The sequence below is a fragment of the Pteronotus mesoamericanus genome, unplaced genomic scaffold (genome assembly GCF_021234165.1).
Source record: "Pteronotus mesoamericanus isolate MK-2021 breed Mesoamerican mustached bat unplaced genomic scaffold, CSHL_Meso_final contig_214, whole genome shotgun sequence".
Classification (NCBI taxonomy): Eukaryota; Metazoa; Chordata; class Mammalia; order Chiroptera; family Mormoopidae; genus Pteronotus; species Pteronotus mesoamericanus.
Window position 1 is genome coordinate 5,164,925 of NW_026555089.1, and position 19,848 is coordinate 5,184,772.

At 54.4% G+C, this 19,848-nt stretch overlaps 4 protein-coding genes across 6 annotated transcripts; 2 read left to right on the forward strand and 2 right to left on the reverse strand.

Annotated features, from left to right (window-relative positions):
* Positions 1-170: 170 nt before the first annotated feature.
* VPS51 (VPS51 subunit of GARP complex) lies at positions 171-5,996 on the reverse strand. The gene is made up of 10 exons (XM_054570905.1): positions 5,578-5,996; positions 4,964-5,093; positions 3,925-4,071; positions 3,625-3,844; positions 2,798-3,515; positions 2,207-2,422; positions 1,802-2,020; positions 1,295-1,416; positions 1,110-1,197; positions 171-560 (listed from the first exon to the last, which is right to left on the reverse strand). The coding sequence occupies exons 1-10, from the start codon at positions 5,800-5,802 to the stop codon at positions 300-302; spliced, it is 2,346 nt and encodes a 781-aa protein (XP_054426880.1). The 5' UTR covers positions 5,803-5,996; the 3' UTR covers positions 171-299.
* A 2,300-nt stretch (positions 5,997-8,296) lies between these two features.
* ZFPL1 (zinc finger protein like 1) lies at positions 8,297-14,701 on the reverse strand. Of its 3 annotated transcripts, none has more exons than XM_054570617.1 (8): positions 14,542-14,701; positions 14,132-14,241; positions 13,709-13,820; positions 12,394-12,587; positions 12,217-12,289; positions 11,997-12,143; positions 11,624-11,747; positions 8,297-8,569 (listed from the first exon to the last, which is right to left on the reverse strand). In XM_054570617.1, exons 2-8 carry the CDS (start codon positions 14,231-14,233, stop codon positions 8,548-8,550), a joined length of 774 nt encoding a protein of 257 aa, XP_054426592.1. In that variant the 5' UTR covers positions 14,234-14,241; positions 14,542-14,701; the 3' UTR covers positions 8,297-8,547. The 3 variants fall into 3 exon arrangements, with proteins under 3 accessions (XP_054426592.1, XP_054426591.1, XP_054426590.1); XM_054570616.1 differs by lacking the exon at positions 8,297-8,569 and adding an exon at positions 10,457-11,133 and having other exon boundaries at positions 14,567-14,701; XM_054570615.1 differs by lacking the exon at positions 8,297-8,569 and adding an exon at positions 10,457-11,133.
* On the forward strand, positions 10,084-10,627 carry TMEM262 (transmembrane protein 262). The gene is made up of 3 exons (XM_054570618.1): positions 10,084-10,257; positions 10,363-10,462; positions 10,551-10,627. The coding sequence occupies exons 1-3, from the start codon at positions 10,084-10,086 to the stop codon at positions 10,625-10,627; spliced, it is 351 nt and encodes a 116-aa protein (XP_054426593.1).
* Positions 14,702-14,877: 176 nt separating the features above from the next.
* Positions 14,878-18,461, forward strand: CDCA5 (cell division cycle associated 5). The gene is made up of 6 exons (XM_054570619.1): positions 14,878-14,993; positions 15,225-15,319; positions 15,395-15,460; positions 15,540-15,575; positions 17,769-18,200; positions 18,381-18,461. The coding sequence occupies exons 1-6, from the start codon at positions 14,948-14,950 to the stop codon at positions 18,459-18,461; spliced, it is 756 nt and encodes a 251-aa protein (XP_054426594.1). The 5' UTR covers positions 14,878-14,947.
* Positions 18,462-19,848: the final 1,387 nt, after the last annotated feature.

Consider the following 19,848-nt stretch of genomic DNA (forward strand, 5'->3'; position numbering starts at 1 on the left):
TAAATGGATCCGCCCCCGGATCATCCTGGGCCCAGCGCATCAGCCAATCAGCTACCGGAGGCGAGCCCAACGCCAGCACCTCCGAGGCCCAGTGTAAAGCCTGGGCCTCGCAACCCCACCCCCTGCAAGTCCCGCCCACCAGGGGAAGCTGGAGCGAGAAGACACCGCGTCTTTATTAGGAAGGTCTTGAGGCTGGAAGGGAAAGGTTAGGAGGGGAAGGGCCACGCGGGCCAAAGGCCAGGGGATGTGTGGATTGGGGTGGCCCGGCAAGCCCGTGCATGACACGACAACGGCTGGGCCTAGCCGCGTTCGCAGATGACCTCTACGACACTGGGTTCCATGGGCACTGGGTCTGGGCAGCGTAGGGCAGCTGAAGCCACCACTTCATCCAGCAGCAGGTGTACAAGCTCCTCGTCGGCCACGAAGCGCCACAGGTAGAGCTGCAGGAAGTGGCAGTCCACCTGCACCTGCTGCAGCCCAAAGCGCCCAAAGGTGCGCAGCCGCACGCACTCCAGCAGCGTCTTCAGGCTGATCTTGATGATGCCGGTCAGCACTGACACCTGTAGGAAAGGACGTAGGGATGCAGCTCCACAATAGCAGCGGCCAGGGAGACAGTAAGATGCCGTAGCTGTGATGGTGTGGAAGGCCCCAAGCAGGGAGGGATACAATTTTTTGCCCCATCATCTGGAGGGAAGCGAACAAAGATTCCCAGCAATCATAGGCAGGGATGCAGGTCAGCACTGACAGGGGAGGGGCTTACTGAGTTAGAGGGAGAACACCAGGCTCCTGAACGTGCACTGGGCTGGGGCAGACGCCATGGTGTGAGCAGAAATCCCTGAGAAGCACCCAGGACTACTGCGGGCACTGGTACAAGGGCCAAAGAGGCACAGGCACCCAGACCCAGGCTGGGAGCACACCAAGGTCAGGGCAGAGGGCCATGGGATGGTAATGGTGGGGCTCTGGTCAACCACTCACTCCTAGAAGTACCCTTCACAGATAGGGACTGGGCGGAGGGGAAGCAGAGCTCTAGGGCTGCCTGCACCAGTGAGGAGCTGCTTTGGCCAACCTCCCCCAGGCCTAAGGCAGGGGGGTCACCGGGGACTTCGGACCTTGTTGAACTCAACAGGGCTGAACACGTCAATACGTTCAGAGAACAGCTTCTGGATGTTGCTCAAGAGGTTGGTGTCCATCGGGGCACTGGATGGGGGGGGGGGGGGGAGACAAGCATTCAGAGCCCACCCTGCACCCCTGTTCTCTTTTGTCCGTTCCCCCAGGGACCACCTGGCCGGCAGACCTGGGTGTATAGCTGGGAGCATAGCGGCCCTGCTGCCTAGAGCTGCTGTACACTGAGAAGGTCCTTTTGCTGGAGTCGCTGCTCTGGGCCTTGCGAACACCCTCTTCGTACAGGAGCCCCACCTGAAGATGGAAGGAGACACTGCAAGGAGACCAGAGCACAGGGGACCCCCAGCCTGCCACGTGCTCTGGGCAAGGGCCAAGGATGCCCCGTTACACGCTCATTTGCTACAGGAGTCACAGGTTTGGTTTACCTGGTGAGCCCCTGGTCACTCCACAGAACTAGTGGAGTGGGGCAAAGGTGGGACATGAACAGTTGATACTGAGGCCCTGGTTTTCTGGGTGACCCTGGGCCTCCATTCTCATAAGTGAAATGGGGGCAAAGATGCCACAGTCTGGCTGAGGAGGAACGAGGCCACGGGTGCGGGCACAGCCTGGGCCCTGCAGGCTTGGCCCTCAGAGGCTGCCTCCCCAGCCCCCGTGGGCAGCAGGGCTCCCTGGCCGGCACCTGCACATCGATAGCCGTCGTGTCCTCCACCACCCGCTTCATGACCGCACGGACGTTCCGGGGCTCCAGGGTACTGAGCCAGTCCCGTGTCTCCACACTTTTGCGCAGCATCTGGGATATGACCAGGCCCTGCACCTTCACGTAGTGGGTCAACAGCCGCCGTGCTGTCTCCCTGGCCTCTGCACACAGCGTGCTCACGGGCGTCACTGGAGACTGGTCCTAAGCCAGGGATGCAGAGGACAGACAGGCAGTGGGTACTGGGGGAAGCTCAGGGGCACAGGCTGGGCAAGGGGGAGGCTGAGTGGGGCACAGGCAGCTGGCCTGGGTCTGACCATGAGGGCGCTGCCTAGCCTCCTGCATTCCCAGCACCCCCACCCCCTACCCTGCTATGAGCTGGCAGTTCACCTGCACCAGAAACTGTTCATCAGTGAGAGTGAGAATGTAGGAGATGGTGGCTGTCTCATAGTCCAGGCAGAGGCGGGAGAGGAGCAGGAGCAGGGCAGGTGGCGTGGCACCGCCCTTCTCCCCAGGGCTGTCACAGAAACTCTGAGCCGTCTGACACATGGACCTGATGAAACCCACGATGAGGCCCTCACGGACACCCTGGCTGCAGAACTCGCCCTGTGCGGAGGAAGGGCCCAGATATACACAGGTTCCTTGTTCCTGGCAGGGGCTGCTAGTGACACTCTGCTCGAACCCTAAATGCCCTGGCCCCTCTCCAAGGGACAGCTCCCTCCTGCAGTCCAGTACCCCAGAGCAGCAACCCTGTTTAGAGAAGGGACCAGCACGGGGGACCCTGCCCACAGCTGCCCTCGGAGCCCTCCCCACTCCTTCAGGCTGTGCCAGTCTTCCTCATGACAGCCTGAAACCACATCCAGAGTGTTTGGGGGAAACAACTGTGTGCCCTGGTCGCTGCCAAGCTGCAGAATGAATAAAATAATGCCCAGAAAAAAAGAAAAGGAAAAAAAAAAAACCAACATTGAGGGGCAGGCCTACCCGGAAGTAGGGCTTGTTGGAGAAAGACACCTCTTTGGCGGTGAAGAGGTGTACAGCAGCCAGTGAGGCCTTGATGTGGCTCAGGACGGAGCTGGCCACATTGGCCAGCAACTCGGCCAGGCCAGGGCCTTCCTTCCCAGCCAGGCGAGGTGCGGCCAGTGCCTGCCGCACGTCGGTCAGGCAGTCCAGGAAGGCTGCCCGCAGGCCCTGCAAGTGGTGGCCCAGGCGCTCGCGGGCCACTCGCTCCACGATCTCTGTGGCAGCCTCAGCCAGCCCAGCAGTGGCCAGCAGGGCCCCAGGTGCCTGTAGACGCCGGTGGAAGCGATCCAGTGCCCGCACCAGCAGTGAGTTGTCACCGCCACCCTGCTCCTGCGCCAGCCGCCTCTCTACCAGGGCAAAGTAGCGGCCGCCCAGCTCCCGGGCAAAGGCTGCCAGCTTCTCGGCACCTGCTGGGCCCTGGGCTGCAAACAGTTCCTGATAGGCTACGGCCACCTGGCAGAGGCCACCAACGAAGCCGCTGCCTCCGTGGTCAGTGAATTCCAACACATCTGGGGCCGGAGGGGAGGGCCCCAGCTCCGCCTCCAGGTTTCTCAGCTCTTCCTCCAGCCGCCCTCGGGCGTGTGCCAGGAACTCCTCACACAGCTCCTCCGCAGGCTCACCCAGGGCCAGCAGCAGCTCCACGCACTCGGCCTGCTCAGGAGCGCCAGAGCCGCCCTCCCTGCCAGGAGGAAGATGGTGGGGAAGTGCAGGAAGACAGAATCCGGGGTGAGGCTGGGGGAGCCGGGAACGTGCTGGGCAGGGGCAGGATGAGGGCCCAGGGGCCACACCTGAAGCGCTGTCGTAGCTGCTGGGCCAGACGAGCTGTGATGACCTGGCAATCATCCTGGATGGCACGGAACGAGGGCAGGTGCTGGTACTGCTGCAGCACGGCCCGTGCGCGGCCCTGGTAGCGCACCGCCTGCCCGTAGGCGCCTAGCTCCACGCACTTGGTGAGGCGTGAGGGCAGCTCGAAGAGGAACTGCAGCTTCCGCAGCAAAGCGTGGACCCCTGGGGATGAGGGCAAGTGATGTTAGCCCCAAAGCCCTTAGAGTGGCCCACTTTAGCACCTTCTCTGGGGCAGGGCCCACCTGCCAGCTTGGTAATGCGCTCATGGCGGTCCTGCAGTGTGGCGCTGATTCGCGCGCTAAAGTCTGTGATCACGGCCATGTTGGTGGCCAGCCGGTCCATCTCGTCCTCCATCTTCCGGAAATCATTCTTCATCTTCCTGATGGTGTCTAGGAGGGCAAGGGTGCAAGACAGAAAAGGAGATGGGAGGGCGGGGAGGCAGTAACAGGCACAGCACTCAGCTTGAGAACACAGTCCATGTGCTCTCACACACCAGCGCCCTCAAGCGCACCCGAGCCCACTGCTGGAGCGTGGCATTGACATTTAGGTGATGCAGGCTGCCGCGGTGCTTGGTCCCAGTAAATGAGAAGGGGCATCATTATGTCAGTGCAGCAGGTGATTTCTGAGTACCCTTTGTGTGCATCCTAGTTCTGGCGCGGTGGGAAAGCAGCTCATGGAGCCGTAGTCCCTGCCCTCAGAGGGTGCCCAGACCCGAAGGAGGACACAGGCACTTGGCAGGGACCTGTCTGCTTATTCCCAGGGGGATCCTCCATGCCCAGTACAATGCCTGGCACTGGGGAGACAATAAATACTTGTTCACCTTTCTCTCCTTCCCAGACTTCCCAGACCTTTTCATTCAGCCTTCTAGAAAATGGTCAATCTTTTCTAAAGGGTCCTTTCCCTTTCCTTCCAACAGAAACCTGCCCAAGGAGGCTATTCTCCCTTTCACATCCAGGTTCCTCAGGGCCTGGCCCTTTAACGCTTCCAGGCAGGTTCCACTCCTCCTCCTTTCAAGAACCCTGCTTCTAGGAAGGAAGAAAGGAAGGAAGGAAGGAAGGAAGGAAGGAAGGAAGGAAGGAAGGAAGGAAGGAAGGAAGGAAGGAAGGAAGGAAGGAAGGAAGGAAAGGAAGGAAGGAAGGAAGGAAGGAAGGAGCAAGACCATCCTCAAGACAGACCTGGACCAGAGATGAAAGCTACCACTAATGGAAGAAACTAAACCTTAGGCAGGGGAAGGAACTGGGGAAGGTGGGACTGTGATGGCTGTGTCCCAGTGGGAATCACCTGTGGCTGAGATGAACTTATTGTAGTTCTCATAGACCAAGGTCTGCATATCGCTGTCTAGAGCTCGGATCTGCCGCACCATGTCCGTCTCACTGTCCATCAGCTGAGCCAGGGGGCATTCTCTACGCAGCTGGAGGAAATTGGATGTTTAGTGTTCAGGTGAGAGGGTACTCATGTTCCCAAGCTTTGCCCCTAATTGGAAGGCTTTCAGTGCAAGAAAACCTTTTTCCACTCCTGCCAGGAATCCCAAAATGGAGTCTAAAACCAGCATAGCTCAGGAGTTACTACCTTTGAAGAACCACATTTGGGGTTTATGAATATTTGAAATCCGACTAAGCCAAGGCCGGGTCCAGTACCTGTTAGCGCTTGGACCACGCCCCCTAACCTGGGACTATTAGAGTATCAGGAGACCCCGCACCACCTCAGGCCAGTCCAAGTCTGTCCACTCCCCCATAGACCCCAGCTTTGTCCCAACTGCCTGGCCGAGGGTCGTACCGACCGAAGGCCATCTTCTTCTTATGAATCCCTGCTTCCGACACCCCCCGCAACCGAGTCAGAGGCATGATCTGGGGGTGCGATATATCGGGGGTCCGGTTCCCCCCACATAAACATACCTTGTCCAGATACACTTCCGGGTCGAAGTGCGCCCCGTTAAGATCAGTCGGGTCCAGGGGGTCCGATCCTGCAGTGCGCCCTGCTGTCTCCCCCTCCGAGAGGCCGTAGTAAAGCTTCAGCATTCCGTGCGCCTTCCTCCGACGCTCCGGAGCCTCCGTGTCCGGCCCCTCCGGGGAGTCCCCAGGTCCGGACCCTGGGCCAGGCCCAGTGGCTGCTGCCGCCATCGCTCCAACCGCAGCCCACCGGTGCGAGGCGGGGAAGGGGACAGGGAGGAGGCACTTCCGGGAACCATAAAGTTGTTGTTGAAACGAGGCAGTCCTTCAGGCAAATCAACCCCCACCTCCCCGAGTCCTTCGAGACTAGAGTTCCCCCGCCTCTTTCTGTCCCCGAGCGAAGAGGTTCCGAGAGAATCCTTTGTTCTCCCCAGCCTCTCAGAAGGAAGGATTTTTGTGGAATTGATCGGGTTGCTGCCCTCTCAAAGAGAGGGCGGGTAGTGGCTCCCAACCCCACTTCCCCACTCCCTGCAGGCTAGAGCCCGCAAAATATGTCCTTAGATGCAGTATACGGAACGCCGGCTGTAAAGCCGGAGACCGTGTGCCTTGTTACCTGGACAGCGGCTCAGTTGCCACCTCAATTCCTAAAATTGGGGTACATACTTCGCAGGGGAGCTGCGAGGATTGAATGCACATATAGTAAGTCGCACGGTGTCTCTAGTGCAGTCTCTGGAGGCCTGGTTTTCTGACGTGCTTCAGAATTATTTGTGGTACGTTTTAAGATTCGGCATCACCCAGATCTAGCCGCTGCTGCTTCTTTAATAAAGATTTTATTCAATTTTTTTTTTTTTTTTTTAAGAGAGGGAGAAAGAGGGAGTTGCCTCTCGACGCGCTTCGACCGAGGGTCAAACCTGTGACCCAGGAATGTGCCCTGACTGGGAATGGAGCGGAGATATTTCAGGTCGCAGGCTGGCGATCAATCCACTTGAGGCACACCAGCCAGGGCTAGACCTAGCTTCTTTGTTTAAAAAAAAAAAGAAAAAAAGAAAAAAGTCTCCAAGGGGCTCTAGCGCACTTAAATATACCGCGTTTAAAGAACAGATTTGGCAGATCTCAAGTGACTGATAGGATGTGTTGAGTGAAGGGTTGAGTGAAGATTTGAGGATAATTCTCAGGTTTCTCATTTGGACAAAGGTGCAACTGTTCACCAAGATGAAAAGCTCAAGAGGACAGGGAATGACTTGGAGTTCAAATTGAGACAGTGAATGGAACAAAGGACTTTTATCAGCGTGGCCCTGGAAACATTACGTATGATGGGCTGGTGGGGTGGGTGCGGGGGATGGTGGTAGAATGGAAACAATCTTGTTTAATTATTCTTTGGTAGGGGTCCTGTGAGTCAAACACATCTAACCACCTGTTTTCACATGGCCTATGTAATACGACTTTTTAAAAATTTTTAAATGGTTGAAGAAATATTTCATGATGTGTGAAAATTATGTGAAATCCATATAATCATAGGATAGGTCTTAAAAGTTCTCATCACAAGAAAAAAATATTGTAACTATATATGGTGACAGATGTTAACTACTTATTGTGGCAAATATATCCAATATTGAATCATGTATACCGGAAACTAATGTTACATGCCAATTATATCTTCATTTTAAATTATGTTCATAAAATCATATGAAATTACTTCAGTGTCTATAAATAGTTTTATTCGAACACAACCATGCCCATCTGCTTTCTCTCTACAACGGTGGAGCTGAGTAGTTGCTACAGAGACCATATGGCTGGAAAGGCCTAAAACATTAACTACCTGGTCCTTCACAGGGAAAGTGTGCTGATCTCTGAATCTATGGGATGTTCAGAGGCTGTTAAAAAATACATATGAAGGTTTCTGCCTATGAAGCTATAACCTTGAGAAGATGAAGAAGAGCATAAAAATTTAGATCTGCTCCAAGAAGCATATAAACTTTTTAAAGGGATGGAGAATACTAAGGAAAATCATCCAAAATTTGGAAATAAGACCAAGAGTGTAGTATGTCCTTTGAGTGTCACACTGGGCCATTATTTCTTTTTCTTTTTTAAAGATTTTATTTATTGTTAGAGAGAAGGGAAGGGAGAAAGAGAGGGAGAGAAACATCGATGTGAGAAACATTGATTGGTTGTCTTTTGTACATTCCCTGACCTGGGACCAAACCCGCAACCCAGGCATGCGCCCTGACCAGGAATTGAACCAGCAAACTTTTGCTTATGTAGAACGATGCCCAACCAACTGAGCCACACCACTCAGGGCTGGGTCATTATTTCACAAGCTCATCAAAGGATTATTTAACTACCCACAGGAATGTACATTTGTTTGATTTTGCTCTTTGCTAGTAAGGGTTCAGACTATGAAATTACAAGTAGATATTTTCCAGAAGAGATGCGAAACATATCCAGTAGAAAAAATAACCTAAAAATTATTTTAATTAAAAATTGTATTGCCCTGTAGGACATCAGTTTTGTATCTAATCTAGTAATCATATTCTAACATTCTTCTTTACGTGCCTATCAGCCTATCAATATCCAGCTCTAGATGTATTACCACCTTACTAACGGAGATTCCCCCTGTGATTCCACTGATGAGTCCATACACTTCAGTTACATGTTCTTTCAGTATCTAGACATCATGATTTTAACTTTTTGAAAATCTCACCTTGACAATTGTGTGTGATTTTTTTTCTTTTTAAATTTTGAGAGTACATTTACTACAGCTGGGGGCAGTGAAACAAGAAAGGGCTTAGGACAGGAGAGAGGCGGGGCTGCTTTGGCTCTTTAGAAATGTCATGGGAAAGAAGTGAGCCCAGGCAGGGTGGCTGTCAGCTCACTGGAGTCGGGGAAAAGCGGACCTTAGAGACAGGTTCAGGGGATTAGCTGGGGATGAACTGCCACTGCCCATTGATCCTCTGGTTACAAGTCTCATGGGGACTCTTAGAGTTTAGGAGATGCACGCCTGTGGGGGAAAAAGAAGGGAAAGGAAAAAGGGTTGTGTGCTCCCAGGAGGGAGGGCACGCCCCATGTTTAAAAAAAATTTTTTAAGCTATGCATATGTATGAGCATGTAGGTGTATGAAGTTACATCATTATGAGCATGGAGGCTTATGAAGTTACATTAAGAAAGGACCCCAAAGATGCCCACTAAAAATGGTATTGAACTAGAAGCCCTAATTTATAAATGTTTACTTGTATTCAAATGAGGACCAAAGTACAAACAATTGTTTCCACAGTGGGACCGTGGCTGGACATTGGGACATCCACCCCTTTAGTGGGTTAGGATAGGGGTCTGAGGGGCTGTTGTGATTAATGACACTGGGCCGCAAACATGGATGGTGAGGTCGGGCTCTAACCCTACAGCTTCGAGGCAGACTTCGGGCCTTGGACTGACCTGGGACCTAACTTCCGGGGCAAACACTCAGGCAGGAGGCAATGCAAGTGGCCAAGTTCAACATCAAGTCCTCCCTGTTCTTCTACTTCAATTGCTGGGAACTTGCATGCCCTTCCACACCATCTCTAGCCATTTCTCTGGCTTATTTTGTAGACAGTCTTGGAGTTTTAACAGCTTATATGTAGGGAAGAAATGTTTTCTCCTTGGCTTCTAACTACACAAGAGTTGGATAGTGGAGCTGGGTCTTAGTCTCAGTACTGATCCCCTCGCTCACTGGCTGTGAAAGCTTGAGTTGACCATCCCTCTCTGTACTTCGGATCCATGTGTAAGGTAGGATTTATGCCACCAGCCCCAGCTCTGTCATGGGACTGTAGGAATGACAGAGATGATGGGTGTGAAAATGCTCTGAGTGCTGGAAGGTGGCAGAGGGGAAGCTGGTCAGTGTCAAAGCCGGCTGCTCTCAGGGCCACACGGGGAAGGTCCTAGGTCAGCTATGGGGAATCTGTTGTCCCTTCCGTTCCCTTAGCTCTTCTCCATGAGGTGTTGAAGCAAACACTGGAGCTTGTGGGCACAGGCCTCCCCTCACCTGGGAACGCCCTCCGGCTATACATCTGAGTCTTAATCTCTTATCTGGCTAATCCTTGCCGTGGACCTGGGACCTGTGGACCTGGGACGTGCCCCCTGCTTTTCCTGAGCCCAGTTCTTTAGTTCTTCATCTGTAGAGTGTTCACACTAACTCCTCAGTGGAAATGATCGAGGACTCAGTGATAAGACACGCACAAGAGTGCAAAGTGTGTGGGTGGGACGATGGGGACGCTGTCCCTTCAACATGACAGGCCCCCGCTGATCTGTACCCTAGCCCATCATACCCCCACAATTCAGAGCTCCCCTGGCCACCCATGAAACATTCTCGTATTGGCTGGAACCAGCCTGCGTTCTACAATCTTGTCTGAATGTCCCGGTTCTAGAATCCCCAGCCTATTCCAGACTGCATTCTAGAAGCAGACGGGTCGGCTGCTTTTCCTGGGCATCGTCAGCTCACTCAGGCTCTCCTGCCTGACTTGAATCTATGCTGCTCCCAGGATGCGGTGGCGAGACCGCATGGCTGTGCTCTTCCTCCCACAGGGCATGGTGCTCAGCATGGCTGCGCTGATGCTCTTCTTTATACACCTGGGCATCTTTGCCAGTGATGTGCACAACTTCTGCTTCACCCACCACTACGACCGCATGAGCTTCCGCTACACAATTGTTCTGATGGTAGGTCGGGCAGGGCCTCAAGAGGCAGTTGGGGGAGGCCCAGGGGCTGAGGGAAACCCCGCTGCTGTGTCACGGGGCCACTCTCCCACTGGGTGGGGCCTACAGTTCTCCCAGGTGATCAGCATCTGCTGGGCCGCCATGGGGTCACTCTACGCTGAGATGAAAGACGACAAGTTTGTTCGATGCTTTGCCCTGACCATCCTGAGTGAGTGGGGAAATGGGGGGCTTTGGACGCCTGAGAAGGTGCGAGGAGGGGGCAGGAAAGGCTGACGGGGACTCTCTCCTCTGCTCAGTGCTCAACGGAGCCATGTTCTTCAACCGCCTGTCCCTGGAGTTTCTGGCCATGCAGTACCGGGAGGAGACCCACTGAGGGCTGGGGACTGTGCTGAGAAGGGGGAAGGAAAAGGAGGCTTTGGGTATTTTAATAAAGTCTGCCATTTATTTCCACCTGTCAACTCCTTCATGGGTTGGGGGTGGGAGGCCAGAGACCCAGGGAAAGCAGCTCAAGACAAATACTTAATCTGCAGGGTCCCCAGACCCAGCCTGCAGCCACTCTTGTGGCCTTGGCTTTGGGCCTGGGATCTTAGTGTCTCAGGCTTGAGAGAGAGGAGCAGTGACGGGCCCTCAGACCTCCCCACCTCCCCTCCTCAGGCCCCGGGTCCTAGGCTGGCCCAGCCACAAGCAAGGGCTCAGGAGGGTCCCACACGGATGTGAGGGTTCATGAGTGGGTCCAGGTTGGGATCATTGTCAGCTGCAGCCCGGCCCAGGCGAGACATGAGGGCAAGGAGGGCCAGGAAGCCCAGCAGCCCCAGCAGCAGCAGCAGCCCCGCCCGCTGGAGCAGGGTCAGCGGCCGCTTACGAGACCCATCCCGGCTCCTGGGGGGATGAGGGGAAAGTCAGGTCAGGCCCCGGTCCCTGGTGGCCCCCGTGGCCTGGAGAGGAGCCCTGGTCACGACACTCGTCTTCCGGTCCCAGCGCCACCATCCCTGAGCCTTGTTTCCTCAACGTGCCACAGGGAGGACCGTCCCTGTGCCTGCCCACTACAAGGGTGACTGTGCAGTTCAAACCAGCAGAGGCAATGACTGTGTTCTGGAAACTGGAACGTGGCAAGTATGGGGACAGTCACAAAGACTGGGTGGTGCCGAAGCAGGAAGGGGCCTCAAAGGGCCCGAGTCCAAGCCTCCTCTGTAGTAGCTGAGGAACAGCCCAAGAGGGCAGACCCAAGACTTCTATTGTCAAGCCGAGGCCTCTCTACACAGCCCCCAAACCTGGGCAAGCCCCTTTTGTCGTGAAATCGTTGTGCTCGGGCCTCTGGCTCTCACTTCTCCCCCCTTCCTGGCATCCTGCCCCACCTGCCCCTGTGTACCTGAGCAGCTGGGCCAGCCAGCCCAGTGCAGGCCGGCGACGGTACTTGTCATCATCGTAATCCCCATGGAGGCCTGGTGCCCGGTCATCATCGCGTGTGTCATACACCTTCCTTGGGGCCGAGGCTGCAGGGGCAGAGCCACCAGCATCCACAGACTCAGGGAAACTGGCCCACAGCAGGGTGAGTGGGTAGAGCAGGAGATCCTTGCCCTTCTCGGCCTGACATTATATCTCAGAATTGCGGGGAGGTATTATCTGTGCTCGGAGTGAGGAAGGGCCCCTCTGGACAGGACTCTGGAGCCCTGAGCTCCCTCCACAAGAACCACCCCACCCCCTTTACATCCTCCCCTGGCCTGGTCAACCCCCTAGCTCACCATGAGCCAAGGGCTCGGAACTGCCCACGTGAATCACCGTGTGCTGCTCGGGACGGCTGGGAGGAGCTGGGGGCCGGGGGACTTGGCTGTAGAAGGCTGGGGCAGTAGAAGCGCTGGCTCTCTCTCCTTGTTCAGGGGTACCAGTGGCTGTGGCAGGAAGACAGCTGTCAGCTGAGCAGGGAGGCAAGAGCCCCAACAGCAGGTGGAGGCCACCACTCACCGTTAAAGCTGGACCAGTCCGAGAAGTCGGAGCTGTTGGGGGACTCGGGCTCCGGGCTCACCACCTCATCAATCTGGAGGGAGGAACCTGTGTCACCAGCCTTCCCAGTGCTATCCCCACCCGCTTATTTGGCCCAGGTGGGACCCAAGGCAGATGGACAGAGAGAGGGACTCTCACCAGAGGAAGGCCCAGACCTGCCCGGGCCCAGTTGACGGTGGTCAGCTTCTCTCTCAGCACAGAGGCCACGGGGCCAACTAGGTTGCTTGGGGGGAAGATGGGGCCATTGCAGCTGGGACACTGGTAGCCAGCAGGCGCTGTATTTCGGGGTAGCTGGGCAGCACGTTCATTGAGGCAGGCCCAGTGGAAGAGATCTTAGGGTCCATGAAATAGCAGAGAAGAGGCATCAGGAAGAAAACACTCTGGACCCCTAGCCCAGCAACAGCCCCCAGCCCGCTGCAGGGATATATGCACACATACATGTAAGCCCAGGGCCTTCTGCCCATCCTCACCCTAGGTCCATTTCATCAGCGTTCCCTAAACCTTCAGCCTTGCTGACTATCACCACCTCACTAAGTCAAAACAGATGCTACAAAGCTCCCCAGCCCACTAGGGGAGAGGTGTGGGTGGAAAGAAGATGCCACAAGCTCCTGGGCTAACAGCTAATCAAGAACAGTTTCAGAAAAGTTTCCTAGACAAACACAGGCACACATATGCTTGTACACATTCATGAGCACACATATACACAGGCTTGTGTACACATAATCAAACACAAGTGCCATCCTTGTATCTATACTTACAGACACACCAACTTGCACATCTATACACTCGTTTGTTTACTAACACTTGAGCACCCTCACCCACACATTCTCCTACAGCCCCAAAATACATCTGTAGTGATGCTCACACACAATGCAAGTACTAATGAACATACTAACACTTACGTGAAGGCACAAAACACACTAAATTCATGCACAAATATCCACACATTCACACTAAAAAACACATACACAGAGCTCAACTTTTTTGCACTAGCTCCTTCACCAAGTGGAGTTAAGACTCTTAGACCAGAGGCAGGTCAAGGTCATGACATGTGTCTACTGACTTCTTTCAGCAGACTTTACTGTGGGAAACTAATTTCCTCTCTGTTGAATCTTGGAATCTGTAATGGATCCCAAATGCCTGAAAGCCCCATTCTTTTAGTTCATGGCTGATATGTCCAGCAAACATCCATAAGTTTGACTGGCTCTCACTCAACTGAGTTTGGAGGGAGGAAATTAGGAGCTTTAATTTTTAGGGATAGACACTGAGGCCTAGAAAGGGAAAATGACTTGTCTGAGTTCACATGGCCGGTAAATAACCCAGCAAGACTAGGAACTGCTGCTCCAGCCTCCCTGGGTAGACAGTCTCACTGTCCTGCTGCTGCTTAGGGAGGGCCAAGAACCAGGGGTCAAGCTGGGCCTGTCCTGATACCCCTAAGGTGCCCAGGCCTCACCATAACAGACGAGGCGGGTCGTCTCCCGGGCAGCCAGGGGTGTGTTGCACAGGCGGCAATTGGAGCTGTAGTCGCTATCTTGGAGCCACTGCAGGTACGACTGTACAATGCACTGGAGCGGGAAGACAGAGGTCACAAATGGAGCAGGCTCTCCACAGCCCAGCTCCCTAAGGCGAATTGCCTCTTTAATCTCTTGTCACAGAGGAGACTTATCCTTCCGTTTGTTCAATCAACAAACATTTATTGAGCACACACTGCGTGCTAGACTCTTAATAGCTGGGGATATTGCAGTGAACCAAATAAACCAAGTCCTTGCCCTCGTGGAGTTTCCATTCTACTGTCAGGCCCTTCATGAATTTGGAGGAAGCCAATACTATCTGCCCTTCCAGTGCCCCTGTTCAGCCGCTCCCCTAAAGACCCCACCTTGGCGTGATTGGCTACCAGGCAGTGCTCGCAGACGTTGACCCGGTGTTCGAAACAGAATAGGTTGGTCACCTTCCTCTTGGGGCACTTGCAAAGCCCCATGGTCGACCCTGGGGAAGAGTTAGTAGGGAGCCAGGTTCCGGTGGCCGCCACTAGGAACTCACCAGCCCAGTCCGTTTTTACTCCCCTTGACTGTCGTTGGCGCCAGCTCCAAATTTCTGCCCACCTCCCCTCCTCACTCCGGACCACGCCCCCTGCACAAATCCCGCCTCCGAAGACCCCAGCGTTCCTTCTGGATCCCGCCCCTGGCCAGGATCCTCCACCGGCCTCTCTCCGAGACCACCAGCCCCGCCCCCAGGGGCCCCCCTGAGTCCCACCCCCCGAGCCCCGCCCCCACTTTCTCCACAGACCCCACTCTCGGTGTTACTGATGTACCACGGCACCGGTCCCGACGAGCGGGAGCGCTGGTCCCAGGGGTAGACACTGTGCTCCGCCGACCTCCAGCTCAGCTCTTTCCAACTCGGGCCTCTCCGATTATCCCTCCGCTGCCACGTCTCTTCCGGGTGCGGCGCGTACTGATGACGCCAGCGCGCCACTGGCCCCGCCCCTGCTGATGATCATTGTGGAGACCGGTAAGGAAAGGGAGAACCGACCGCTTTCACCCTGCCGCCTTACGTCACTTCCGCTTCCTCACGGGCCTGGCGGGTAGTTCGAACCGTTTTGCCTCAGGAAACTCCGGAGTTGGCGCGAGCCTCAGCACCAGCGGCGGCGGTGGCGATCGCGGCGGCGCAGCGAACGTCGAGACCAAGGCCAGATATGTCCGAGAGGCGAACGCGGTCCGGTGGGGCCTCCAGGGTCTCCGGTGAGAGGAGCGCGCTCGGGAGACATGGGGCCGAGCCGTGTGAGGGCGCAGTACCGCGAGGAAGGCCCTACCCCTACCTGCTTAGGAGGCTCGGCTCACGGCCCCGCCCCCGCCCCGCGAAGGCGTCCCCAGGGGCCTATTTGGGAACCTTCCGTCGCTCTCTCCAGAATCTGTTTTCCAGACTTTAAGGTCTGGAGCCCCTCACTACCTTCTAACTCCCCCCCCCCCCAGGGCCAAAGGGCGCATCTCCTCCTCAGTCTCGGCGGAGATCCCAGCGGAAATCAGGCTCCGATCTCCCCAGCACGCTCCCTGAAATCTTTCCGAAGGTGAGCCCGGGGTTCCTCAGTTCCTGCCCCGGAGGCGTGGACTAATAGAGACTCATGGTCCCCTTTTCTTTCCAGGCGCCCCGTGCGGCTCCAGTCAGAAAGCCCATCGTCTTGAAGAAGATCGTGGCCCACGCTGTAGAGGTGAGGGCTGAGAGAGGGGTGGCGGGTGGGGAGTAAAATTGGGGGCCGGCTATATGATCAGTTAGTGTTGTCTCCACAGGTGCCATCTGTCCACTCGCCTCGAAGGAGCCCTAGGGTGAGTTCGTTTTCAGCTGCTTTGCTGAGTGGAATTCAGGACGTTCCGGAGCTGGGACGAGGCGTAGTGCTCATGTGCTCAGGGAGCTGTTCTGCAGAATTTAGGAAGTTGCTTTTCACGCCTGCGTGCATGGCTAACCTCGTGTACTCCTCGTAGACTGAATTAGCTTTTGATGCGGTGGTACCCTCGACCATTTTCCTTTAAAAGTTGAACTGTGTCCCAGCTATTCTTTCTCTTTACTCCATCTTGTCCTTGGTTTTTATTTGGGATGGTAGGATGAGTTACGTGTACATGTTTTTATGGTTTTAGTAGAAGCCAAAACGTTTCATTAAAATGTGTGCCTGAAGATATGAATGAGAAATGCGAACGTTTTGAGGAGCTTAGGGGGTTACGGTCAAGTGGGGAACAAGTGATGACAACACTGTATGATATACGCTGTATGAAGAAAGGAAAGGACTAGGCTGTGGCGTGCATCTGACCCAGACCAGGTGGCTCAGGAGCATTTCACAGAAGAAATGTTTTAACTGAATTGAGTCTTTAATCTTGACAGACAAGTAGCAGTATATCAGGCAAGAGAAGCTGTATTTGCAGAGACCTGGAGTGCACACGTGTACACACACACACATCACGAGGTTTGGGGGGCATCATTTTGTTCGGTGTGTCCTCGGTAGACCTCGTCAGGGGAGGGAGTGTGCTGATGTATAAACCTTGATGAGGCATGGAGGCCATGCTTGGGAGCTTGGGCTTCTTGTCCTTGGCTCTGTGGGCAGCCTTTGGAGAGTCTTAAGCAAAGGAGTGACTGAGTTAAGCTTGGGTGTGTGTTGTACAAAACTCCCTCTTGGAACTGGGAAGAGAATGGGCTGGGACAAGGCTGTTTCGGACCCCAAGACCAGGTAGGAAGACTTGGCAGGGATCCCGAAGTGGTGGGGGCCTGAAGTATTTTGCTGTGTACAGTGTGCACCTTTGTGCCCAAATTTTGGAGGGGAAAATAAGGATGTGCGTTATACATGGATATAACAATGGATGTAACAGTCCTGTGTATAATGCACACAAAATGTGGGCATGCATTATACACGACAAAATACGGCAAATAATGGCAAAACGATGCTGTCCCCCCCGCATCACATAACGGTCTCATCCCACAGGGCTGAGCTCAGTGCATGCCTCCTCCCAGAAGCATGCATCTGAGTGTGAGTGGAATTATGAAGTGCCACTACGTGAACCTCTTAATCCACATGTCAGATTAAACCCTTTCCTGTTCACAGCCTTGTCAGGGCTCCCTGGGTCTGCTCTTACAGTGACCTAAAAAATGCCTGCAATGTCCCCCATTACCTCTCATACCCCATCTTCAGTTCCTCCTTACTTCCTCCCACATCAGCCACACTGGCCTTCTTGTTCTTTGACTGTAACTGGGAAGCTTTCATCCCAGGACTTGTACATCACCCGCTCCTTCTGTCTTGAACGCTGTCCTCTGGATGACTCAACAACCCCACACACACCTCTTCCAGGTCGGAGCTCAAATGCCACTTCAGTGAGGCCTACATTGACCTTCACTTACTTAAAGTTCCAACCCGCTCCAAGTACTCTCAACCCTGTTCTATTTTTTCCCCAAGTGCTTACTGTGTTTAATATACTGCATAATTTTTCCCTATTTATTTTTTTCCACTAGAATGGAAGCTCTAGGGAGACAGGGTTTTCATTTATTCTTTTCTGTACTTCTAGTGCTTGAAGCAGACAGGTGACCAATAAGTACTTATTGGTACTTATTGATGGACACTTTAGGAGAATCATTGTCAGTTGTGACAAATGGACCACAGAAGGCAAGGGTGGAAGTAGGAAGAGCAGTTAGAAGGTCATTGGACTAGTCTAAATGACAGATAATGGGGGGCTTGCATCAGTTAGAGGTGGCTAGATTCCAGTCACATTTTGGAGACAGAGCTGGCGGCGCCAGCAGGTAGTGGCCAGTCTTCGTGTCGCAACAGTAGGCTCCGCAGAAGCAGTGACCAATTGTTTATTTCTCCCCCTCTCCACATCTGTCTCAGGATCTGATTTCTTGCCTGGCCTATCCCCTCTTTTCCTTTTAAAAGTGTCTGTGAATCTTTCCCTCCACCCAAAATCTGCTTGGGTCTTTCTGAAGTAAGTAGCAACACAGCTAAGTAACAGGGAAGTATTCTCTCTTCTGTCCTGGTACAGCTTGCTTTCTTCTTGGAGAAAGAAAACAGCCCTCCTATCAAGGAGCCCACTAGGGAGGACCTCTTCAAGACATGTAGTGTCCCTGCCACTCCCAACAACACGCCTGTGCTATGCGACCCGAATGTTGAGTCAGACTCCAGGGAAGACCTGGACACCAGAGACTTGGAAATGTCTAAGAAAGTCAGGCGGTCCTATAGCCGGCTGGAGACCCTTCGCTGTGCCTCCACCTCCACCCCAGGCCGCCCATCCTGCTTTGGCTTCGAAGGGCTGCTGGGGGCAGAAGACCTGGCTGGAGTCTCGCCTTTGCTGTGTTCAAAGTCAACCGAGGTTCCCAGGGTCCCTGTGAATCCCTGGACCCCAGACACGACTCTCCCTGGAATCTCCCCACCAGTGAAGGAGAAAAGAAAGAAGAAGAAGGTGCCGGAGATTCTGGTGAGTGAGGGGCAAGGGGCTTTCCTCTGCCATCACGCAGACATAGTGGGTGACCTGCTGGGCTGGGGCTCAGCTTTGGCTGTTTTGGGAGAAAGACAGCACCTGCAGGGTGTGGGTAGAAAAGACCCAGCCAACATGCCTGCTCCCCATTCACCTGACCCCCCATTTCTCTTCCCCCAGAAATCGGAGCTGGATGAATGGGCCGCGGCCATGAATGCTGAGTTTGAAGCTGCTGAGCAGTTTGATCTCCTGGTTGAATGAGATGAAACTGGGGGGCACCTAGACAGACTCTGTCCTCTTCTCCCTGTACATAGCGCCTTCTTCCTGTGGAAAAGACACTTGGGTCCCCTTCCCTGGCCTTGTTATCTGTGCATGTGCTGTTGCTGCACCTGAAGTCTGTCCTGAGTGTGTGCGCAGTGACAGCAGCCACTTCAGCTGTAGGAAATAGAGCTCGCCTCGCCCGGTGTCCTGGCTCTAGTCAGTGACCACCACCGTCTCCTTGCTACCTCCCACAGTGGCCCGGCCAGTTTCCAGCTGGGCCACAGACTGGGGAGGGGAACTTACTGACCCAGCCAGAGGGGGTGGCAGAGCTGGGGACTGGGGGAGAGCCTCCTTGCTGTCACTAGGGGGCGTGGCTGCTCTGTGCCAGCCCCAACAGAAATGGGCGCAAACAGCCCTAGCGGCCTCAGGCTTTCTCTCCTGAGTTGCCTCCTGTTGGTGGCTCGGTTCTGTCTCTATAAAAAGGCTTGGGTTTTCTCTTAGACTCTGCAAATGGTCCAGGAGAGAAGTCGTGGGTTGGGGGCAGCTCTGTCTGTGAGGAAGATGGACACTCAGCCAGTAGAGTCGGGTTTTGAAGGAGGGTGGGGAACCTTGGTTGGTCTCAGATCATAGGCGTTTACTCCTCAGAAGCTGTATTTTATAGTTCTCTGTTCTGCTGTTGAGATGTTTGGTTAAATGCCAGGCTGATGGAGGGCTGGCTGCATGGGGTAAAGGGTGCTTTTAGGGGTGTGACCCCAGGTGCCGTGGGCTCCAGCCTCCACAGAACCTTAGGTGGCCCCTCTTGCCACTCATACCTGTTTCTTACAAACTAAAGTACACAGAGTCTAGTCAGCTCTGGAACAAACACATGTAGGTTGAACAGTCCTTGTCTCACTAGCATTTTGCAGCTACACTTTGTAAAGGTCTAGGAAGCTTTTCTCACGATCCACAAGGGACAGGGGTTGATAGCAGTTTGAACCTTTAGCTTCCTTAGAGTCCTCTCCCACAAGGACACTGCCTGAGACATGTGCCAGGAGTTGAGCGGGGGGGACCAAGGGGATGAGCTCATTGTCTTCAGGGAATCGCACTCCCCTCCCCCTATTTTTCCTTTCTCAGTGCTGGTCAGAGGTGTGCTTTCAAAGGCTGCCCAACCACAACTTCCCCCATGCCCCAGGTCGTTGGGCCGTTGCTCGTTTTCAGGGCTGTGCAAGTGCAGGCTAAGAGGACGGGAGGGGCTGGGGGATAGCAGAGAGTATCAGGGAGGATGAGCGCTTGGCGAGGTTACCTGAAACGGCACAAGCCTGGTGGGTGCCAGTTAAACTCTACAAGGCCGGGGAGTCCCCAGACTACCTGTTCAACGCTTTGGGCTTTGTCAGGTCCTGCAAGCAAG